The sequence below is a fragment of the Leptonotus elevatus genome, chromosome 5 (genome assembly GCF_054856555.1).
Source record: "Leptonotus elevatus isolate MCC_2025b chromosome 5, RoL_Lele_1.0, whole genome shotgun sequence".
NCBI classification, from domain to species: domain Eukaryota; kingdom Metazoa; phylum Chordata; class Actinopteri; order Syngnathiformes; family Syngnathidae; genus Leptonotus; species Leptonotus elevatus.
The window spans coordinates 28,162,632-28,182,696 of NC_141243.1; the positions used below are offsets into that span (position 1 = coordinate 28,162,632).

Consider the following 20,065-nt stretch of genomic DNA (forward strand, 5'->3'; position numbering starts at 1 on the left):
GCAACCGAAAAGTCATAACACACAACGGTGAAGTTTTGTTTTAAAACCAAGATTAAACATGTTAGACACTCATCTCAAGGTCTCATGAGGCAAAAAAAAGTCACCGGAAATTATGTGTACTTATGGCACCAGGCTTTAGTTACAGCAGTGACGTTCCTGCCCCCCAAGTATTAACATAGTGTGGGAAACACTGTACTCAAAACTATGATCATAGCCTTACGCCCATTCATCCCTTCACGTTGGAACACTTTATTCTTGAACACTATTCTTTTTGTTAAGTATAACATAACCTTATGAATATATGAAATTCAAGCCTTTTGTATTTTCATTCTTCTTTTTCAAACTTAAGCATTACATTACCTTTGCCCCTTTATCTTATTTAGTTTATTTGAGGTAATCTATATCCAAATACCTGATTATTCAATAATAATTTTCTGTAGGATATTTGAATACTCGGTACCAAAATATTCGATAGCTGCAGCACTATAAAGGGGACTGCAACCCGCAATGCTGTAGTGTACTATACATAATATATAAATGGATAATGAAAGAGATGACCTGACACTTGGGGAGGACTGGCCATCTGGAATTTCATGAGTTTTACAAATGCCCAGTCCATCCACGGCGATGAATCGAATAGTAATGGCTTGATGTTGGTCAAACAACTAATCGGTACGATGGACACTGCACTACCGCTCCCCGGAATAAAGTTCAGGCTCAGGATTTTTTTTTACTTTAAGCCCTGACTCTGTCTGTTGGGGAGAAAGTGTTATCTTAAAAAAGAGACCAAAACTATTCTGATACTCCAATTGGTTAAATAACAGTTTAAAATTTATTTTTGGGGGGACCTTTTTTTAGGCGTTTGAGGTAAAAATGGCAGGAGTTGAACAATTTTGATGTAGCTGTGTGACAAATCTGCAAATTGAAAGAAAGAGTACTGGACTAACATTGTCCCACTGCCCACAGCTCGGAATGGGAGCCAATTGTCTGAAAGTCAATTGAACTGAAATACCTGAACTCAATGTTAACTTATCACTTTTCATTTTGTTCACAGCTTCACGGCTTTCGTACTGCGTGGATTCACACAGTGCCAAAACACACACAGCATTCAATTGTCAATGATGCAACAAATAAGGTACATTTTGCTTCCGGTGTTAAAAAAATAAATAAATCTGTGCACTAGAAAAAAATTGTGACCAGATGGTAACGGACAGGTGTGTGTGTTCTTGTTTGTGTTATCTTGTGAGGACCATATTCCGGGTTATTACGGCCTAAGCAAACATTGCACTTGAGATGCACCCAAATGGAAATTTTAGGCCGAAACCGAAAATGAGAAATGCCTGGCCGAAAACCAAAACGCCGAAAAACTTTTACTATCATTGCATTTATTATAATTAATTACAATTATGATAATATTATAAAATATTTATTTAGCACTAGCATTTTAACAAAGCACAATATAAATTAAAATTCGCTCACACCGCAGACATGTTGACTAACGGTACATAACACCAAACGCGGGGTGAGCATTATCTGGCGGTGCGATTTCACTTCTTAGTCAATGTAGTTCGCACGGTGGGCACAGATGCGTGTGGTGCGGATGACGCGTTCGTATTTGGAGCTGTATAGTCATGTTGTCATGACAACTTCATAATATAAATTTTTTCGCCGTGCCCGAAGAGTGTGTAAAGTTTGGTTAGTTATTGTTTATGTCTTGGGTGTAAAAAATGTGATCGTTTGCGTAGAATAATAATAATAATAATAATAATAATAATACAAACGCAAAACAATAGCGACCTCGCAGCGGTCGCTGCTCAGGCCCTAATAATTCCTACAAAAACAAGAGGGACCTCACAGTGGTCGCTGTTCGGGCCCTAATTAAAAAGAAAACACAACAACATGATTTAAAAATGTTTAAAATACCTTAATCAAAGGTGTGTGTGAAAAAAAAGCAACGTTTTTAACCTGGATTACATTTTTAATAGTGTGGTTAACTTTGTGTCCGTGGCTAATGCTGCCTTTATGATGCCCGTTGAGCGCAAGAAAAAGAGAGTCTATAGAGGGCTTGGCTTTGACATTGGTGATTATTCTGATGAAGAGTTATGCACACGCTACCGCTTAGCAGTAATACAATGCCAAGTCTCATGCTGAGTCAAAAGAGAAAGAATAAGAATGTGTTTTTTAAGATGGGTTCTAAAAACGAACAGAGAGGGGGCTTTCCCAACATTTAGTGGGAATCGCAATTAGATTATTTTTCAGACTCGTTCAGCCCTATAAAAAACATATAAATATGTCTTTGGGACACTTAAAACATTTACAATAGAACGTATTTATACGATTTTGGGAGCAAATTAGTTAATTTGAAATTTTTACTCCTGTACACACTGCCTAATCGAATTCTGGAAAGTTAATTTTCAGCTGTGTAGTAATTTTTAGTAATTCAGCTCCAAAGTAGTGTAGTACTGGGGCTAGTTGGTACCCATCCCTAATAGCAAAGCACAACTGTACTTCTACAATACATGTTTACAACCGGATAATCATTTACATGCTAAAAGGAAATATGTTGTGATCCTTTATTAAACCAAAAATGTCCATCAACTGAATTTACTGTTTTCTGTCACAGTGGTTTGCGTTAACAGTTGATACTGAAAGATGTAAGAGAATTATCCATCTGTCAGCTTCAAGACTGGAAGAGAACACCTCTCAGGATAAAAAGTAACCACAGCACAATTAATATGTTCTGTGACAATGGTCATCATCGCTATCATTGAAAGATTTTCTAATCTGTTTGCCAGTGAGTTGTCAGAGGCAGCCTATGAGAAGCTGGTTGATGAGACGCTGGATGCCCTGACTGATTACTTTGAAGACTTAATGGATGAACCTTTCACTGCACCAGACTTTGATGTTATGTACTCAGTAAGTCAGTCTGATATTCAAATTGATTTTGACCGTTCTTCCAGACTATGCTTTTGCTTTGTACAGTGGACATGGAAAAAAGAACCAATACATTTCATTTCATTTATTTCATTCTTAAAATAAGTAAAATTTATAACATCTGCCCCTAATAAATACAAAATGAATGACAGATATGGGCAAGGTACACTTACAAACAACAGTTTTACTAAATTAATTCAATATCATAATTGATTGCTACATGTCAATGTCATATGTATTTTTGTAATAATTGTGCTTTTATACATTTCATGAACATATAAATGGATGAAGATGTTTTGATTTTACAGTCAAGATTGTTCCACAGACTCACCCACTGGATTGAAATACATCTTTGTTTTTATTTTGTTCTATTCTTTAGTTTAGTTAGTTGGTTTAAAAAACAACAACATTCTCTCAGTTCATAGTCACTTACTCTTTTTTTAAATTTGTTTTGCAAGTTATTTAGTAAAATTTAGTGATGGGCTTTATATGTAATTTTGAGGCAGTTATAATCTAACAATGGGTTAAATACCACAAACTTGTCAAGTGACATTGACGCTTAGGTAACTTCCAGTCGTATTTTCTCCCAGCAAAATTGCTGTTTTCCTCTCGATCCCTGCCCGAATTGCCTCCCTTTTCTTTGAAGTATGGAAGTCGTATCATTCATGTAAAGTCATCCAAATCTTCCAAGAAGGACACAAAGATTTAAACTGCCACATCTGTAGTTATAGTCACAATTATGAAGGTAAGTAAGTATGCTTTTACGTAGTGTTCATAATGTGTTACTTCGGTGGCTAGCCTTAAAGCAACATTAAGGAACTTTCAGTTTATGTTGATTATGGCGGGGCCATATGGTCAAAAGCGGTAATGTTATGTCTGAAGGAAGACCACATTTCCAATGAGGACATGCGCATTGTCATTTTTGAGGTCACGCCAGTGAGTGAAAGCCGGGCCAATGTTGCTGTCCTTTTATCCAGGTAGTTTCCCTTTTTCTTTTTTGTCTCCTTAGACAAATCTTTTCAGTTGTTTTGCAGCTTTTGCTAGGAAAGCAATAATCGTGACTTCCGTCTTTTTAACGAATGGGGAAAGGGGGAAGGGACATATGCCATAAAGCAGTCAGCACATTTGTAGTTTTTTTGTGTGGCAGTGTGTACTGGCATTTTTTAAACATTTTTTTTCTTTGACGTTTTTCTCCAACCACGTTGACTTGGATCTCATATTTGCTCTGAAGAGTGTTTAGGCCTTCATGATGTCACAATACAAAGTTTGTGAGTTTTTGCCAATCGCTGTTCGCCAAGAAAACAACGCAGATTTTGACAATTTTTTTTTAGGTACATGAGGGAGCCCAAGACCTACAAAATTTTATTTTGGACCTATATTCTAAAACAGGAGTGTCAAACATACGGCCCGCAGGCCGGATCAGACCCGCCAAGAGGTTTAATCCGGCCCGTGAGATGATCTTGTAAATATATATAAATTTTTTTATGTCGGACGAAGTAATCAGACGGCCAAAATCAAAACATAAATTTGTAATTTCACAAGCAATTCTCAGATTAGCAATTCAATTTGTACACAGAACTGAGCTGGAGCTAACTTCATTAACTACGTCACACAATGTATTCTGGGAATATATATGCAAAACAGGTAGATACAATAAAAAAATGCTCAGAACTCATATGGGCCAAGTGTTGCCGTGTTCCATTTTAATTTGTATTATTTTTTGGGAACAATACATTTACAGTTATGCCCCGCTATTTAGGGCTGGCCTGCACATATGTGTATAACTGACGAAGTGACACCAATTGTTTTTAATTTATGTACCATGATTTTACCGGTCAGGCCCACTTGGTAGAATATTTTCTTCCATGTGGCCCCTGAGATAGTATGAGTTTGACACCCCTATTCTAAAATGAACAGGAAGTGAGATACAAATTTCTGAATATCCGATTTTTGGACATTTAGAGGGGGCATTCTTTTGCCCTTTTCTCCTACACCATAGATGTCAAACTCCGGTCCTGGAGGGCCGTAGTCCTGCAGGTTTTGGATGTTTCCGTTCTCCAACACAGCTGATATATGATCAGCTCATCAGCAAGCTCTGCATAAGCCTGATAACGATCCTGCTGATTGGAATCAGCTTGTGTTGGAAGAGGGAAGCCTCCAAAACCTGCAAGACTGCTGCCCTCGAGGACCGGAGTTTAACACCTATGTCCTACACGTTTGATCCGATTGACTTCATTTTAAAAGACTGATACTAATTTGGTCAGATACATGTCGGAGCATTACATATGCAAAAATGTTGATCGCTGTTTTCCAAAATAAAAGCGGATGTTTGCAAATAATGAATTTTAAATTAAACAAGATATTCAAATGATTAATGGAGTATCAAAATAATAATAAATGAATTTGGCAGTTGACTAGTTGTTAAGTAATCAAATAATCGTTGCACCGAATCGAACCGAAATCGAATTGTAATCCTGCTAAATCAAACCGAACCAAATCATTCCATTTTTAAATCAAACTGTCCTTGTATCGGATCGCACGGCATATCGAGATGCGTATCGAATCGTCTTGATTGGAGAGATTTACACGCCTACCACATACGGTATTATGTACAAAATTTGGATGATCTTTGTAAGTGTGATAACGAAGTCATTTATGATTTTCTATGTGTTTTTTTTTTACTTTAGACCACTCAAAATGTTCAGTGGCATCAGACCTATCCAGACATATGTAAAGGTTTATTCTGCCATTTAAAAATAAATAAATATATAATTCGTATAAGATAGAAAACAAGTCAGTATGCGGTGCAGCAGTGACTAGTGAATCTCTCTAATCTACATAAAACACTATGTGTGTTGCATGAGTCTAGCATAGCGCTGGTTAGCTCTAGCCTTACAGACTACACACCCGTTCTAACAGGCTCGCTAATCACCTGTAGCCCTGCTTGCTCTAATGTGCACTGTCGTGGAAGGCTCAAACATAAATATATATTTCTAGAAAGAGTGATGGCCTTCCCAGTTAGGGTGAAGGCCATCCAACCTCTGCAGGTTGGCTCATCCCCAAAAGGACGGCCAATTATCTACAAACTGAAATCCCTGCATGCTACAAAAAGTAGCCAGCCACCAATTAAGCGAGAATAATCTGCTAAACCTGTGGCTGGATTCTTAAACTTAATGTTATGAGTGATAGAGTCACCTATAACTAAAATGCAGGAGCCAGTAGACCAAGGTGTAGTAGGACTAGCTAACGGGCTAAATCTGTTATGCGTCTGAACAGTCTCACCGTGGTTAGCAGGCCGCTTAGGGCTTGCTAACTGGACTAGTAGGTCTGCTACAACCCACGCTAACTTTTGTGTCCGCCACATCTACAGTTACCAAATTAACCTGTTCTAGTTGACGGAAACGTCCCTCTAGCAGGGGCAGCCTCTCTGTGAGAAGGATGCAGTTGGTGCACTTCCGTTGCATGAAGCTATACTCACGTATACTGTAGTGGGTCGGAAAATCTGAGAACAAAGGCGGTTCACAAGCCAGGCATTTGAAGGCCCCTCATCGATGTCCAGTCTTAGTTTACGCAGGTTAAAAAAATACTCTCTTAAGCAGGGGTCCCCAACTAAATTGGCAAGATATCCACTTACCCGATCAGCCCAATTGACCGGGATCCGGACATGAAACACCCAACCGCAATAATATTCAATTGTAAATATGTCAATGAATTGACAAAAACTTATTTTTCTTAAATAATTCAACCTATTTTTAGTCTATTGTTCAAATATTTATTTAATTAAATTATTTTATGTGCAAATATTCAATCGTTAAATCCTTCAAGGAAGGGTCCCCATCAATAGTTATTAATACAACAATTTTTGCATTATTTCCTTTCTCTTTCAGCAGTTCCTTAATGGCCAAATATATAGCTTCTCCTCTCGTACAATATGTGTTTTGAATGATGCCCAAAATGTCCTCTATAAATGTTTTAGTCTCCTCGTAATAGAAACGGACATTCACCAAAAGCTGAGCATTGTCACTTACCACAGTTGATTCATCCACAGCTAACTCAATGCACGGGGCATTTTGGATAGCGCTGTCTAACTGGGAGTGAACGTTGTCCGAGAGCAGGTCTTCTCTTCTTCTTCTTCTTGTTGTGGATGACAATGGAATTTGACGGACCTTTTGCTTAAGTTGCTCCCGTTCTTTCCCCTCAAATAGATTGTCTGCCATCATGTCCATACGTTCTTTGACCATTGCTGAGTAGGTAAAAGGCTTTTTATTTTATTTATTTCTTTGCCCAAAATTCATTGCACTTTGCAGTGAGCACTCGTATGCTCATTGTTGTGCTGTGTCTGTGTTATAACCTGTGTAGCCCGCATATACTGTCCTTTCAGTTCAATTATTTTCCGCGTCCTCGTGAGTGATCCGGGCGGGTAATTTGCGTCAAAGTTTTTGTGTCTTATATCGAAATGCCGCTAGATGTTTACACTTTTAATAAGCGCGACTGACTCTGAACAAATAAGACACACAGGCCTCGTAGCCCTCGACGACGGCAAAATGAAAGCATACGCCTCAGTCCACTCATCTTGAAAGGGACGGTCTTCTTACTTTTGACAGCGCCATACTTGTTCACATACTGTCATAGAAAAGTGTGTGCTGTACCCTGTCCCGAGAAACGAAAACTTGTGCGACTTCCGGACCCTGGCTCTGTCAAAAAACCCGGCTGAGGCATAGATCGTAAAAACAATATCTTTTTATTCCAGTACTTTTTAATAAATATTCTTGGAGGTCCGAATGAAAGGGTCTCAGGGTCCGGACCTGGACAGCGGTCCGCCAGTTGGAGACCACTGCTCTAAAGTGAAAACGTGGAATTTGGGTAGGTGGGGGGATCAAGGGGGGATTTAGGGCGGCACGGTGTATGACTGGTTAGCATGTCTGCCTCCCAGTGCAGAGGACGTGAGATCGAGTCCGGGCTTCGGCCTTCCTGGGTGGAGTTTGCATATTCTCCCCGTGCTTGCGTGGGTTTTCTCCGGGTACTCCGGTTTCCTCCCACATTCCAAAGACATGCATGGCAGGTTAATTGAACACTCCAAATTGTCCATAGGTGTGATTGTGAGTGTGGATGGTTGTTCGTCTCTATGTGCCCTGCGATTGTCTGGCAACCAGTTCAGGGTTTACCCCGCCTGCTGCCCGAAGCCAGCTGGGATAGGCTCCAGCGCCCCCCGCGACCTTTGTGAGGACAAGCGGCTAAGAAAATGGATGGATGGGGGGATTTAGAAAAAAGTTTGTGTCTCAACCCATTTTTCTCTAAAAGTGAGATCGACCAAACAGATCGATCAAACAGATGAGTCAAAGTGTTTTTCAAATAACACAGCTTGATTTTGCAGAATTTTTTTACTAGCGATGCTATGCAATGCAATGGATTGTAATGTGATCATGCATGTGCGCACATGGCCGTGCACAGCCACGCAAGCGTATGTGTGTGCCCGTGAGCACGCGAGCATGCGTGAACACATACGCATGCAAAGACATTTGTTCTTGCCATATACTAAAATTGTAACAATACGTACATGAACATTTGTTAAGTACTGCATAAAACAAGTCATTGGAATGCTTGAAAAATCATTAGTCTCTCGCGCCACCTGGTAACAGCACCAATCTCTATACTCCCATGTCGCTGGCAATGAAGGACATGCGACAGCAATCACAAGAATGTATTTATAACGTATCAGGTTTAAAGTACATAAAAAATCATTAAAATATCATGATTTATAATGGGAGTCAATCTGCCGAAAATGGGTCATTTTATACTGGAACGTGGCATAAATTTGCAACTCCCAATTGCAATAATTAAAAATTACCGCTTGGTGCCATTTTGAACCTCTACATGTTTTAACAACCCTCTTGGGGTTTAAGCTCCCTAAGTGTATTTTTTTCATGATTTCTCTTTGATGAAACGCATCCAAAACATCTAAAACAAATCACAATACCGCCAGGTTTAAAAACAAAACAAAAAAACAACAGTTGTATGTGAATGATGCAAGCATGGATTTGGACAATTTTCTGACGTAAATCAATCATTAAACATTTATTTTGATGTGTAGAATTATAAACTGAAGATATATCACTATACTCTCTTAATTAAAAGTGTACAAAAGTATGTTTTTCAGAGAGCTCAAGTGGAAGCTGATTATTTTGAGGAGGAAATGGAGCAGGAGTTATAGGAATGTTGGCCACTAAGCACTGACTATTTCTTAGCATTGGCAATATCTTTTATATAGTTTGATTATTATGAGCATAATGCAATGTAAGAGTATTTGCACTTTTGATTTGAATATATTTGCGCTTTTCCAAGTTATGTGAACTTGTTGCTCAATGATATAAAATAGATTAAAATATAAGCATTACAAAATGAAACGCTATAGCAGTTTTAGTTTAGTTTTTTTTTTTCCTATGGGCGGCGTGCCTCAAGATTTTGTCAATGAAAAAGTGGGCCATGGCTCAAAAAAGGTTTAGAAACGCTGATCTAGGGTAATTACAACTAATTAACTAAGAATACATTCAGCTTGCTTATGTTGCCGCAAGAGTTTAAAAAAAATATATTTCATTAGATGATAAAAATGTAATTTCTTTTGGTATATACAGTGCTGCTCAAAAGTTTGTGAACCTCTTGAGCAATTGGGATTTTCCAATTGTTTCAACCTGATTTTGTTGTTCAATCTGAAATATGAAATAACAGGTGTAGGTTTAGCATTTCAATGCATTATTCTTTAAACTAAATAAAAAAATAAATAGTGTAGTCAAAACTATAAACCCAATTCCCAAAAAGTTGGGACACTATACAAATTGTAAATAAAAACTGAATGCAATTATGTGGAAGATCCAAATTGCAATATTTTGTTCAGAATAGAACATAGATGACAGGTCAAAAGTTAAAACTGAGAACATTTGATAATTTTAAGGAAAAAATATGTTCATTGTAAATTTCATGGTGCCAACAAATTTCAAAAAAGTTGGGACAGGTAGCAATAAGAGGCTGGAAAAGTCACTTATAAAAAAAAAACAGCTGGAAGACCAGTTACTACTAATGAAGTCAATTGGCAACTTGATTAGGGTATAAAAAGAGCTTCTCAGAGTGGCAGTGTCTCTCAGAAGCAAAGATGGGTTCCTCCAATGTCGTGCAGAAAGATAGTGGAGAAATATCAGAAAGGTGTTTACCAGCCAAAAATTGCAAAAAGGTTGACGTAATCATCATCTACAGTGCATAACATCATCGAAAGATTCAGAGAATCTGGAACAATCTGTGTGTAAGGGTTGTTGGAAAACGATCCTTAAGTTTTCCGCGTGTTCGTCCTATTCCGGGTAATGAGAATGTTGATTTTCTGAATACAGACTGGAGATCGGTGAACAGGTCCTTCGAAGGATTTATTTTACAGAAATTTCTGGACACAGACACGTTTATTGACAAAACGCTGCAGTTCCTCTTGCAAGTGTGTGGATTCCTCCCAAATGCAGTCGTCTTATACTTTCAGCATAGCGGTCCCCCCAACCCCTCCCCTCTCCCCTTTCTCACCAGTCCTGCCCTTAAGCCCCACCCCTACCCCCTCTCCCAAGACAGACAGGACTCAGTACACACTGACAGATGGCCGATTGATGTGGAAATATAGTAGGTCTCAGACAAAATGGCACATTTGCAGCAAATAAAACTTTACAAAGGAATCCTTTTTAACACATTTTGTTCCCCCAACCAGATGGCTAATTGCGTGTGAAAAGGAAGGAAGAATCTTCAAACATTCCGTCACATTATTACACTCGTCAAGCTTTACTGAGGAAATTAAAACAGTTATGACTAAATCTAAACAGTTATAACTAAAATCAACATTCCCTCATTCGGACTCAAAAGAGTCCGACACAAGCAGATAAACATTTCAGAGAAAAAGGTATTAGCGGCGTCATGGTCGCAGACAGTTGCCGCAACATTAAGCAAGGGTTGTGTGGAAAGATTGGACATTATCATTATAATAAGAAGCAAACGCACGCAACAATGAAACGTCCCTTTAGCGGTGAGAGAAAGTTGTTTAGCAGTTATGTGATTCATTAAAAGATTTTTCAGTAGAATAAGCATATGTGTATCACATGTTGATAGTTAAGGGATGTCCCCCTTCCATGGGGTGCCAGGGAGTTTGTGGAGAATCAATACTTTGCTTAATACGATGTGTTGTGGTTATGTTGAAGGTTGTACTGAGGGGCTTCCAGATATACCAGATTGGCATAAAAGTTAATATGAGAAAGAGTGTCGCGATGCAGCAGCAGATGGAGATGCGTTCCCACTTTGAAGCCATCTCGAGATGATGTTCTTTATTGAATGATGTCCTCAATAGGGGCAGCTGATTCAACCTTTATTGAATGATGTTCTCAATAGAGGGCAGCTGGACAGTGGATCAGTAGACGTGGTTTTCCGGGTCGTCAGGTGGTGGGATCGCTGAGCCTGGGTTTTCCGGTCGTCATCAGGTGGTGGGATCGCTGAGCCTGGGGCGGATCTGGCAGGTCGTGTAGATGAGATGTGGAACCACGTGCCCCCTTTTCCGTGCAGGCGAACTGCAGAAGATGTCCTCTCCATCACTTTGTGGGGTCCAGTCCACCTGGGCTCAGATCATTTTCGTTAAATCACTTTTAACCATACATATTCACAATAATTTATTTTTGAAGGAGCATCTGGTTGTTGTTTTTTGTTAGCTGGGAGTTAGTAAATGTTAGTTGTTTGAGTTCTGGAGGTTCCGGAACCTGCGTCCCTTCCAATGTAGCTGTTGTAGCCGGAAAAGGTCTGTTGGTGTGACATTCAAACTGAGTCCAGCCTTCGGCTAAGTTAAGTGACATTTGCATATTCATTAATGCAACAGAAAGAGCTTGTAGCCAATTAAAAATTGATGAGGCCAATGCTTTAGCCAATTTTCTTTAATATTTCTATTCATTCGCTCAATCTGTCCTTGGGATTGGTGATAATACACTGAACCAAATGTGTTTTAATCCCAATGCCTTTTCTACCGCTTGTAGATGTTTGTTTTTGAAATGGGTTCCATTGTCTGATCAAATTTTTCTAGGAAACCCATGTGATGGTATGTAATGATTAATCAAATGTTTTACCACGATATTTACTGTTTTAGATTTGCATGAATATGCCTCTGGCCATCCTGAAAAGGAATCCACTATTACCAGCAAATATCTGTATCCTGACACTGGTTTTATCATGTCAGTGAAATCCATCAAAAAACATCTGACCCCAGAGCTGTCACGTCCGGCCGGACCGTGAGTGCCCTGGGGAGGTTCAGATGTATGCATATTATTATACCTTTTGCAAACACTGCAGTCCTGCAGTTCATTTTTAACAATTTGTCTCATGAAAGGATGCCACCAGGTGTGTAATTGTCTCAATGTTTCTTCCACACCTAAATGGCATATTCCATGGGCTCCAGAAATAAGACTTTTCATTGTTTCTGAGATGGAATACATTTACCTTCTTTCCACCATATACTTCATCTTTTTGTCCTCCTCTGGACTTACTTTTTCCTGCCACAGCTTGATCACCTCCTGTGGATTATCACATTCAGACTCACTTACAGTTAGTTGGAGTGTAGGTCGGTATCCCGCAACCTTTTTTGCTGTTCGATCTGCTAATTTGTTTCCATTCTTTTAATTCAACATGAACTGTCATGTGTGCATATTTTTCCAGTGGAGTTGATGCATACAGACAAACTTGTCGACTTCCCCCTTCTGATAAAGTGCAGCAGAATCACTGCTGACCCTTTCAGACACGTCAAGATAGAACATTCGACTGTAATCAGGAATCAACAAAGCTGTAGTAGTGGAAAGATGCTGTTTCAAGGAGATGAAGAGCAGAGACCTCGTGGCTTTAAGATAAGAAGTGTCAGATGGAGCTGTCAACAAGCACCAGGAACAACAGGGGGCATTTCAAGTGAAGACAGCAACTGGCGAAGACAGTCGTTAAAGAGACAAAGTCTTTGAGGCAGGCGATTGTAATGCAAAAGAGAGCCTTAGCCAGTGAAATGAGTGTGGGCTGATGCCATTTGAGACAATGCAGAGTGAGGGCTTCGGGTCAGAAAAAGTAGGAGTTAAGACGGCTGCATTCATCTCTTGCAGGTCATAAATCACACGAAGCACCAATATCTTTCTTCTCAACGGGTAAAATAGGCGTGTTATAATCAGAGCCGAAAATTTCACACAACACTCCTGCTTTGAGCAAACCATCAATTGTTTCCGAAATGCTAATCATCCTTCTTCCTTCATGGGGTACTGTGGTACCCAAATGGAGTCGGGTTTCATTTTAAAAGTTACTGGAGTAACATTACATAGGCCCACATCAGTTGGGTCAGTAGACCACAGTGCAGTAGGCAAGGATTGCAACATGTCACCAGCAAGCTCGCTGTCAGATGTTTCTCTTCCATAATGTCGGTCCAAAAGTTGATGTTCTAAAACAGACATAGATACAAATAAATCAGATTTAATCCAAAAGGCATCAAGAGATTTGGAATACAGCAAGTCTGTATGTAAAGAGGGTTGCCAATCATTTGCTTTTGTGCAGGCCAGGACAAATGGACCCAAATCTTTCGCCGTGTGCTGGGATGACACCATCAGTGAAACATGAGGATGGCACGGAGGCATAGATGGATCAGGTGGATTTGCCATCCTATACCATTGTGATTGTTCTTCAGTCAGAGCAACTGAATAAGCCACACCGGGTTTGCCTGCAAACAGATCACCCACACACAACTCCCAGGCGTTGTCATCAATTGGTCGGAACGCTTCACTGTACATCTCATCACCACATCTGGCATAGAAAAGAGTGCAATGCATACAGTCCGATACCATATCATATGACCTGAGATTACGAACCCAAGACGACCAAAGTGTCCAAAATGTTTCAGCATCCCTCCAGCCGGAGGAATCAGTGTCAATCTTTGCCCAGTAGATGTCAGCAGTGGTGCAGATCATGCCGTGTTGAGGCACCACTGGAAATTGGGTGGAGACGTTGGAGGCGTAGTCACCAGCACAGTAATAAGTATGTCCATCTGGAAACTGAAGAGTGAGCCCGTCCGGGCCACACTGGATCAATGGAGCAGTTCTTATGAGAAGATCTCTTCCCAAAAGATTCACTGGACAGTTCGGTGCGTACACAAAGGAGTGAAGCAAAGTTTGTGTGAAACACTGGGTGTGTGCAGGATAGTTTCTTCTCCCTTGAATCCAACCAATGAAATGCCTTTGGCGGTGAGGGAACTTTCAGGTGGCAATGTCATAATGGTAGAGTGACGAGCTCCAGTGTCGACCATAAATGGTAAAGAAGTTCCTCCTACCGTCAGTTCAATCATAGGTTCCTGCAGACCTTGGCATGTGAATTCAGGGCCCCATCATTGCGGAAACTGTCCACCAGGTGGTGTCAGGAACTGCTGGTTTGGCACAGGCGGATACTCACGTCCCCTCGGCTGGTTGTAGCTGCGCCCTCCTTGTTGACGCCTGCCTCCTCTGCCTCTCCACCCTTGTGGGCGTTGACGACAGTCACAAGCCCAGTGTCCAATGCGGCCACAGCTGTAGCACTGGTTCTGATCCATGAATGGACCCGACTGATACATAATACACTCAGACATGACAGTTGGTGATGAGTTAACAGTAGAAGCCGGAAGAGCAATATTCTCCTCTCTTTTCTTCAAAGTTTATAATTGCATAATTGCTAATTGTTATTCAGTATTCCTATGTTTTTCTGTTTTTGACTCTATATCTTTAGTATACCTCCTCAGGTGGTGTTTCAGATGAGACAGCCATCTGGTGTGGTCTGCACCAGGAAGATCAGTATTCACCTCCATGGCCTGCACAACAGACTTAGGAATGCCCTTCAAAATGGCTGCTCGGAACACTTGCGAATGCAAAGTGGAAGCCATAGGGGCGTATCCTGTTTTCAGAGTGTAATCAGTGAGGGCCAGATCAACAAAAAGCCGCGGCCTCCTCATCTGCTTTGGGAGTGAGCATCACATCTGGAATGACACACTCCGGGAGGAAAAACAAAGGTTAAATAATTTTCTTGCCTAAGAGCCTGCACCAATTACAACATGGCTGCGTAGGAAAATGATCGGGTATTGAAATGGCCAGCCTGCAGTCCACTTCTTTCACTTCGAGAGCACATTTGGCGCATCATAAAGGGGAAGGTGCAACAAAGAAAGCCCAAGACAGTTGAACAGTTAGAGAGACGTGTGTTAGACAAGAATGAGAGAGCATCCAGTATTTCTAAACTTGAGAAACTTGTCTCCTGGATCCCCAGACGTTTGTAGACTGTTGTAAGAAGAGGGGATGCCTCACAGTGGTTGTCACAACTTATTTTAGATTTGTTGACACCATGGAATTTAAAATCAACATAGTTTTCCCTAAAAATGATACATTTTCTCATTTTAAATCATTTGACCTGTTCTCTATGTTCTATTCTGAATGAAATATTACAATTTGGCACTTCCACATAATTGCATTCAGTTTTTATTCATAATTTGTATAGTGTCACAACTTTTTGGGAATTGGGTTTGTAAAGTAAAAATATTTTTTGGTCAATTCATGTAAAGGCAAAAGTAAGTGAACCTTGAGCTGCATCGCTTAAAACAAGCAGTGAAGTAGGATTAGGTAGGACCAATTGGTAGCTAAACTAACCACTGAAATGGACCAATTAAATAAGAGGTTTAGCAAAGAAATTGTGCATCACTGACTGAAACAGACAAAACCACGTCACTTTAGTCTTACCCAGGTGTAGGGCCAGCCCTAGGTGATTTGGTGCCCTAGGCGGAAATGTAGATTGTAGCCCCCCAGACAACTACAAGTAATACAAATAAATAGCATAAGTACAGTGCAATACAACTGTTTAGTGCTCATTTTGTTAACAATTGATGGGAACCTTGGAAAAATTTACGAAAATTAACGCTATTTTGATGTTTATTTTTTATAGACAATTCTGATTGACTGACCTACATGCCTCTACCCTGGGCCCGTTTTTCCTCCTCTCCTTTCGCCGCTTTCTTAATGCAGTACCTGAGGACTTGGACTTTTTCATTGTAAAGGTTTTTGATGTATAGACAACAACATAAGCGAGCCATCCATCTATCAATAGCGCTAACACTCTGAGATGATGCGCGACCCCTCCCCCTACCTTTCACTATAAACAGCTATCTTAGATAGTGAGAAAATGCCTGAGGAATAGAGGAGAAGTGTGCTGATGCCAATTTTTAAGAAGGGAGACGTGCAGAGTTGTGGCAACTACAGAGGAACAAAGCTGATGAGCCGCACAATGAAGCTATGGGGAAAAAGTAGTGGAAGCTAGACCGAGGGCAGAGGTGAACGTTTGTGAGAGCAGAGGATTCAGAGGACAGTGTTAGATGGTGGCAACTGATTCGCTGTGGTGACCCCTGAAGGGAAAAGCCAAAAGGAAAAGAAGAAGTTATAGGGGTTTTATCCGATCTTCTTCAAACTTGGTGTGTTTCATCTTAAGATGTTACAGATGAAAAGTTATTGAAAGCTTTTTATTTTGTCACATGCTGTTGGCGTGGTATGCACTGAAAAAATCCTTCTTAATGAAGCATTCCCGGTTGTACCAATCACCTACAGGCATGAAAATTTGGAAGCCTATGCCCACGACGTACAAAAAACATAAGGGTCTAGCTGCAGACGCTCGGCGAGTGGAGCTCCACCGGAAACACGTGACTTTGAGCAACACAGGAAACACTTTTTTAAGCAAATAACTTTTAAAAACAAATAAATGACTATGAACTATTCATTTAATTTGAACAAACGGTATTTAAAAAAACAGTATACAAAACATGTAAAAAATGTGAATATAAACAATGTATACAACATCAACAACACGGAAACGCATTGCCTCTAAATGAACAAAGCCCGACGTACAGACGAACTTACATAGTCCGTACAATGTCCTCAAATCAACCGTGATTTAAATGTGAACCTTTGTTTTTTTTTGTTTGGTTTTTTTGGGGGTGGGGGGGGGATCGAAAGTTTTGGAAGGACATTGAGGAGGGTTAAAACAAAGCAAGCCTTGTGGGTATTAGATCATTTTAAGAATATATTGTCTGATTAGACCTCTTTTTATGTTTTTTCTTTTTCTTTTGTCTTGTTCGAATGCACGGTTCTGTTATGTTGTGTGCTCAGTTTGCAATTCTCATGTTCTATGGAGAAAGATTTGGATGATGGTTTTTGGATAAATAGAGGGGGTAGTCACCCCGGTTGACGAGTGACCGGCGCTGTCAACGAATATTCACGGGCAAAATTTTGTTCCCAGTGCGTTCATGCTTCTCACTTTTTGAACCCCGAACCCCGAACCCATTTTCATGCCTTGTTCTGCTTTATCACGTGTCTTGGCTTGGCCTCAGAGCCAATTTGGAGAAGTTATCGCTGGTTTCCTCTTAAAAGACGTCTTAAAACTTAGAAACAGCCATGTTTCTACGTTCCAGTAAGAACAGACTTTTCTTATACAGAGTGGTGTTCTCAGTGTAGCAGTTAGATGTGCCTTTTCTTCTACAGAGTGGTGTGCTGACAGTAAAGGTTGGTGGTGACCATGGAACCTATGTCATCAACAAGCAAACACCAAACAAACAGATTTGGTTGGCATCTCCAACAAGGTGAGACCAGATAACAAAATAAGAAATACACTGACAACATGACCACTTGTGCAAGCTAATGCAGATGTCACCAACCTTTTTGAAGCTGAGAGCTACTTCTTTGGTACTGATTAATGCGAGGGCTGCCATTTAGACAAACACTTTTGGGGAAAAAAACATTTACTAAATGACCTTTAATAATTGAACAACTTTATTCCAGACCCAGGGGGGGGGGGGGGTCACAAAACAATAGAACAATAACAGAATAAAAGAGAAAAAAAGGGGAGGAATAATAATGATAAAAATAACAACAACAATACCAATAGTTAAAAAACAACCACAATACATCAATTATTATACAAAGTCTTCCACAGCAATCAATGTAAAAGATACAGGCATGCTCGCCAATGTTTCCTCTGTCTAGAATAAAACCGACCAGAACTGCGCACAGGATTCATTAAAACATTGATAATGTCATTTTCTGACCTGGATGCCCTACACATAAAACTAAACATCAAATTACGCAGAGTAGCAGAGCAAGTAGGTACACTGACACTCACAAACAAATGACTGGCACTTGAGCTTCTTGAAGCTCTCAACAGCAGCTTCATGGTATCATTGTAAGCCACTGTGAGTTTTCTCATGCTTTCTTGCTTGTAACGGCACCACAAATGGGCAGTATACAAAGATGTACAACAGGCTCTAAAAATTGAGATTTTAACAGATACTCAGCACATTCTAAATTTACGACAGAATATTCGCTTGGGCGTACAGTTTCCGACGCTGCCTATACATGTCCTTGTTGTCCAATAGGTTACTTGAAATAATGTGGCCCAGATATGTTATTTCACTGCACGCACACACGCACACACACAGAGTTTGTTGTCAGCCAAATGAAAGTCTGGAAAGGCTGAATTTCTGTCTTCTCTACTTGTGACTATCATGACCTTGCTTTTTTGGCCTGTAGTTTGCCGAACTGTTCAGCTTCCCCGCCTTGTCTTTAATTATTGGTACTAGCACAATCGAAAGCATTGATTCAGGCAACTCCCCATGAACCAAAAAGCCACCAAAGGGCACACTTTCTTACTGGCAAATTTGATATGTTCAGCTGTAATATTATCCAGGCCACAGGCCTTACAGCTTCTGGATTACTTCATTAACACTGTAAAATTTCAACAGGACCACTCACCCCATCAATATTAGATGATGTGGATATTTTAAAGTTAATAGTTCTTATTTCTTTACAGAAGTTATTAACATTATTTCTTTGCAGCTTCTTTGCCAGAGAGTCTGCCCTCATAGTACTTAAGTTTATTTTAATATACCGGAGTGCAGATTTAAACCTAACATTAGTAAATGTTTTGTTCTCAAACAATGGACCCTGTCTGCTTTTAACTGCCTCTGTCTATTTTTTAAAAACATATTGTGCCTCTGTGTGCAGCTCTTCAACATAATCCTTCCAACCTGGCTTCACATTTGAAACTTTGGCCCCATGTTTATAAAAAGGCCTGCTTGCAGTAACAAGAGATGCCACAATGGTTTCATACAGGGAATTTAATTCCTGACAGTGCTGTACATTACTACAAATCATATCCCGACATGCTAGAGCATCTCTCGGGACCTTAATGTTTCCCAGGAGGGCATCAGAACAATTTATGTAATTATTAAGATCTTTCTTGGACAATTTGGACCAGTAATTTGGACCAATAATGTTCAGTGTTTAGGATTTTCTTTCAGCAGCGGGGGCAGGCGTTCCAGGAAACCGTGGCGGTGTAAACAAATGACACTTACTTGAGTGCTTAACTTCTACATTGGGAACGTCTATTTAACTTGTAAAACGTATGTCGAGTTATCGCAACCCAATATCTTATGTTTTCCTCTTCTCCAATCAATAATTTGCTGCTTTATTATTTATTTGTAATTCGGTAATTCGCTCCTCTGACTCTATCTGCCCTGTCAGGTGTCCGCTGTCGCCTAGGTGCTTGATATGCTTGATAACTACGATCCCAAACAATGGGGAGGATTTACTCAATGTGCGAAATGCTATCTAACATTCACACAGTCATTATCGTTGTCATCAAAAATATAAAAAACAAAAAAAATAACATAAAAGGACACACATTAAAGCGTAATATTGAAAACCACATATATCCTAAATTATATTTCTATCTCTGTTAAGAAAACAGTCTACTTCTTATTATGCTCAGAAAGTTTATTGTTTACAGCTATTATCTTTTCTAAACTATATTAATAATGAATCCTATTTCTAAAATATTTTAAACATAAATTTGGTATTGTTTTAGCTTTAGCTCAAAAAAGGTGTACAGTTATTTTCAAAAAGTCCAAACATAATATTCATAGGTGTAAGTTAAAAAAAAACTCAAATTTTCTTCAACCAATGTTGAACTGTTTGCCAGAACATGGCAACAAATGGATACAAATAAAACAAATGCAGCAGGTTCTCCTCTTCCTCCCCACAGAGCC

The 20,065-nt window shown here is 39.8% G+C and overlaps 1 protein-coding gene and 1 pseudogene across 2 annotated transcripts in view; one reads left to right on the top strand and one right to left on the bottom strand.

The window, feature by feature from the left end:
- Positions 1–20,065, top strand: part of fxn (frataxin) — a 32,286-nt gene that overhangs the window by 4,403 nt on the left and 7,818 nt on the right. The window contains exons 2-5 of one of the 2 annotated variants that reach the window (XM_086076606.1): positions 1,055–1,135; positions 2,624–2,715; positions 2,796–2,916; positions 17,505–17,602. In XM_086076606.1, the coding sequence (XP_085932732.1) occupies positions 1,055–1,135; positions 2,624–2,715; positions 2,796–2,916; positions 17,505–17,602 (392 nt within the window). The remainder of the gene's footprint in view (positions 1–1,054; positions 1,136–2,623; positions 2,716–2,795; positions 2,917–17,504; positions 17,603–20,065) is intronic. The other variant, XM_086076608.1, reaches the window with a different exon arrangement.
- On the bottom strand, positions 13,209–14,305 carry LOC147174836 (uncharacterized; annotated as a pseudogene).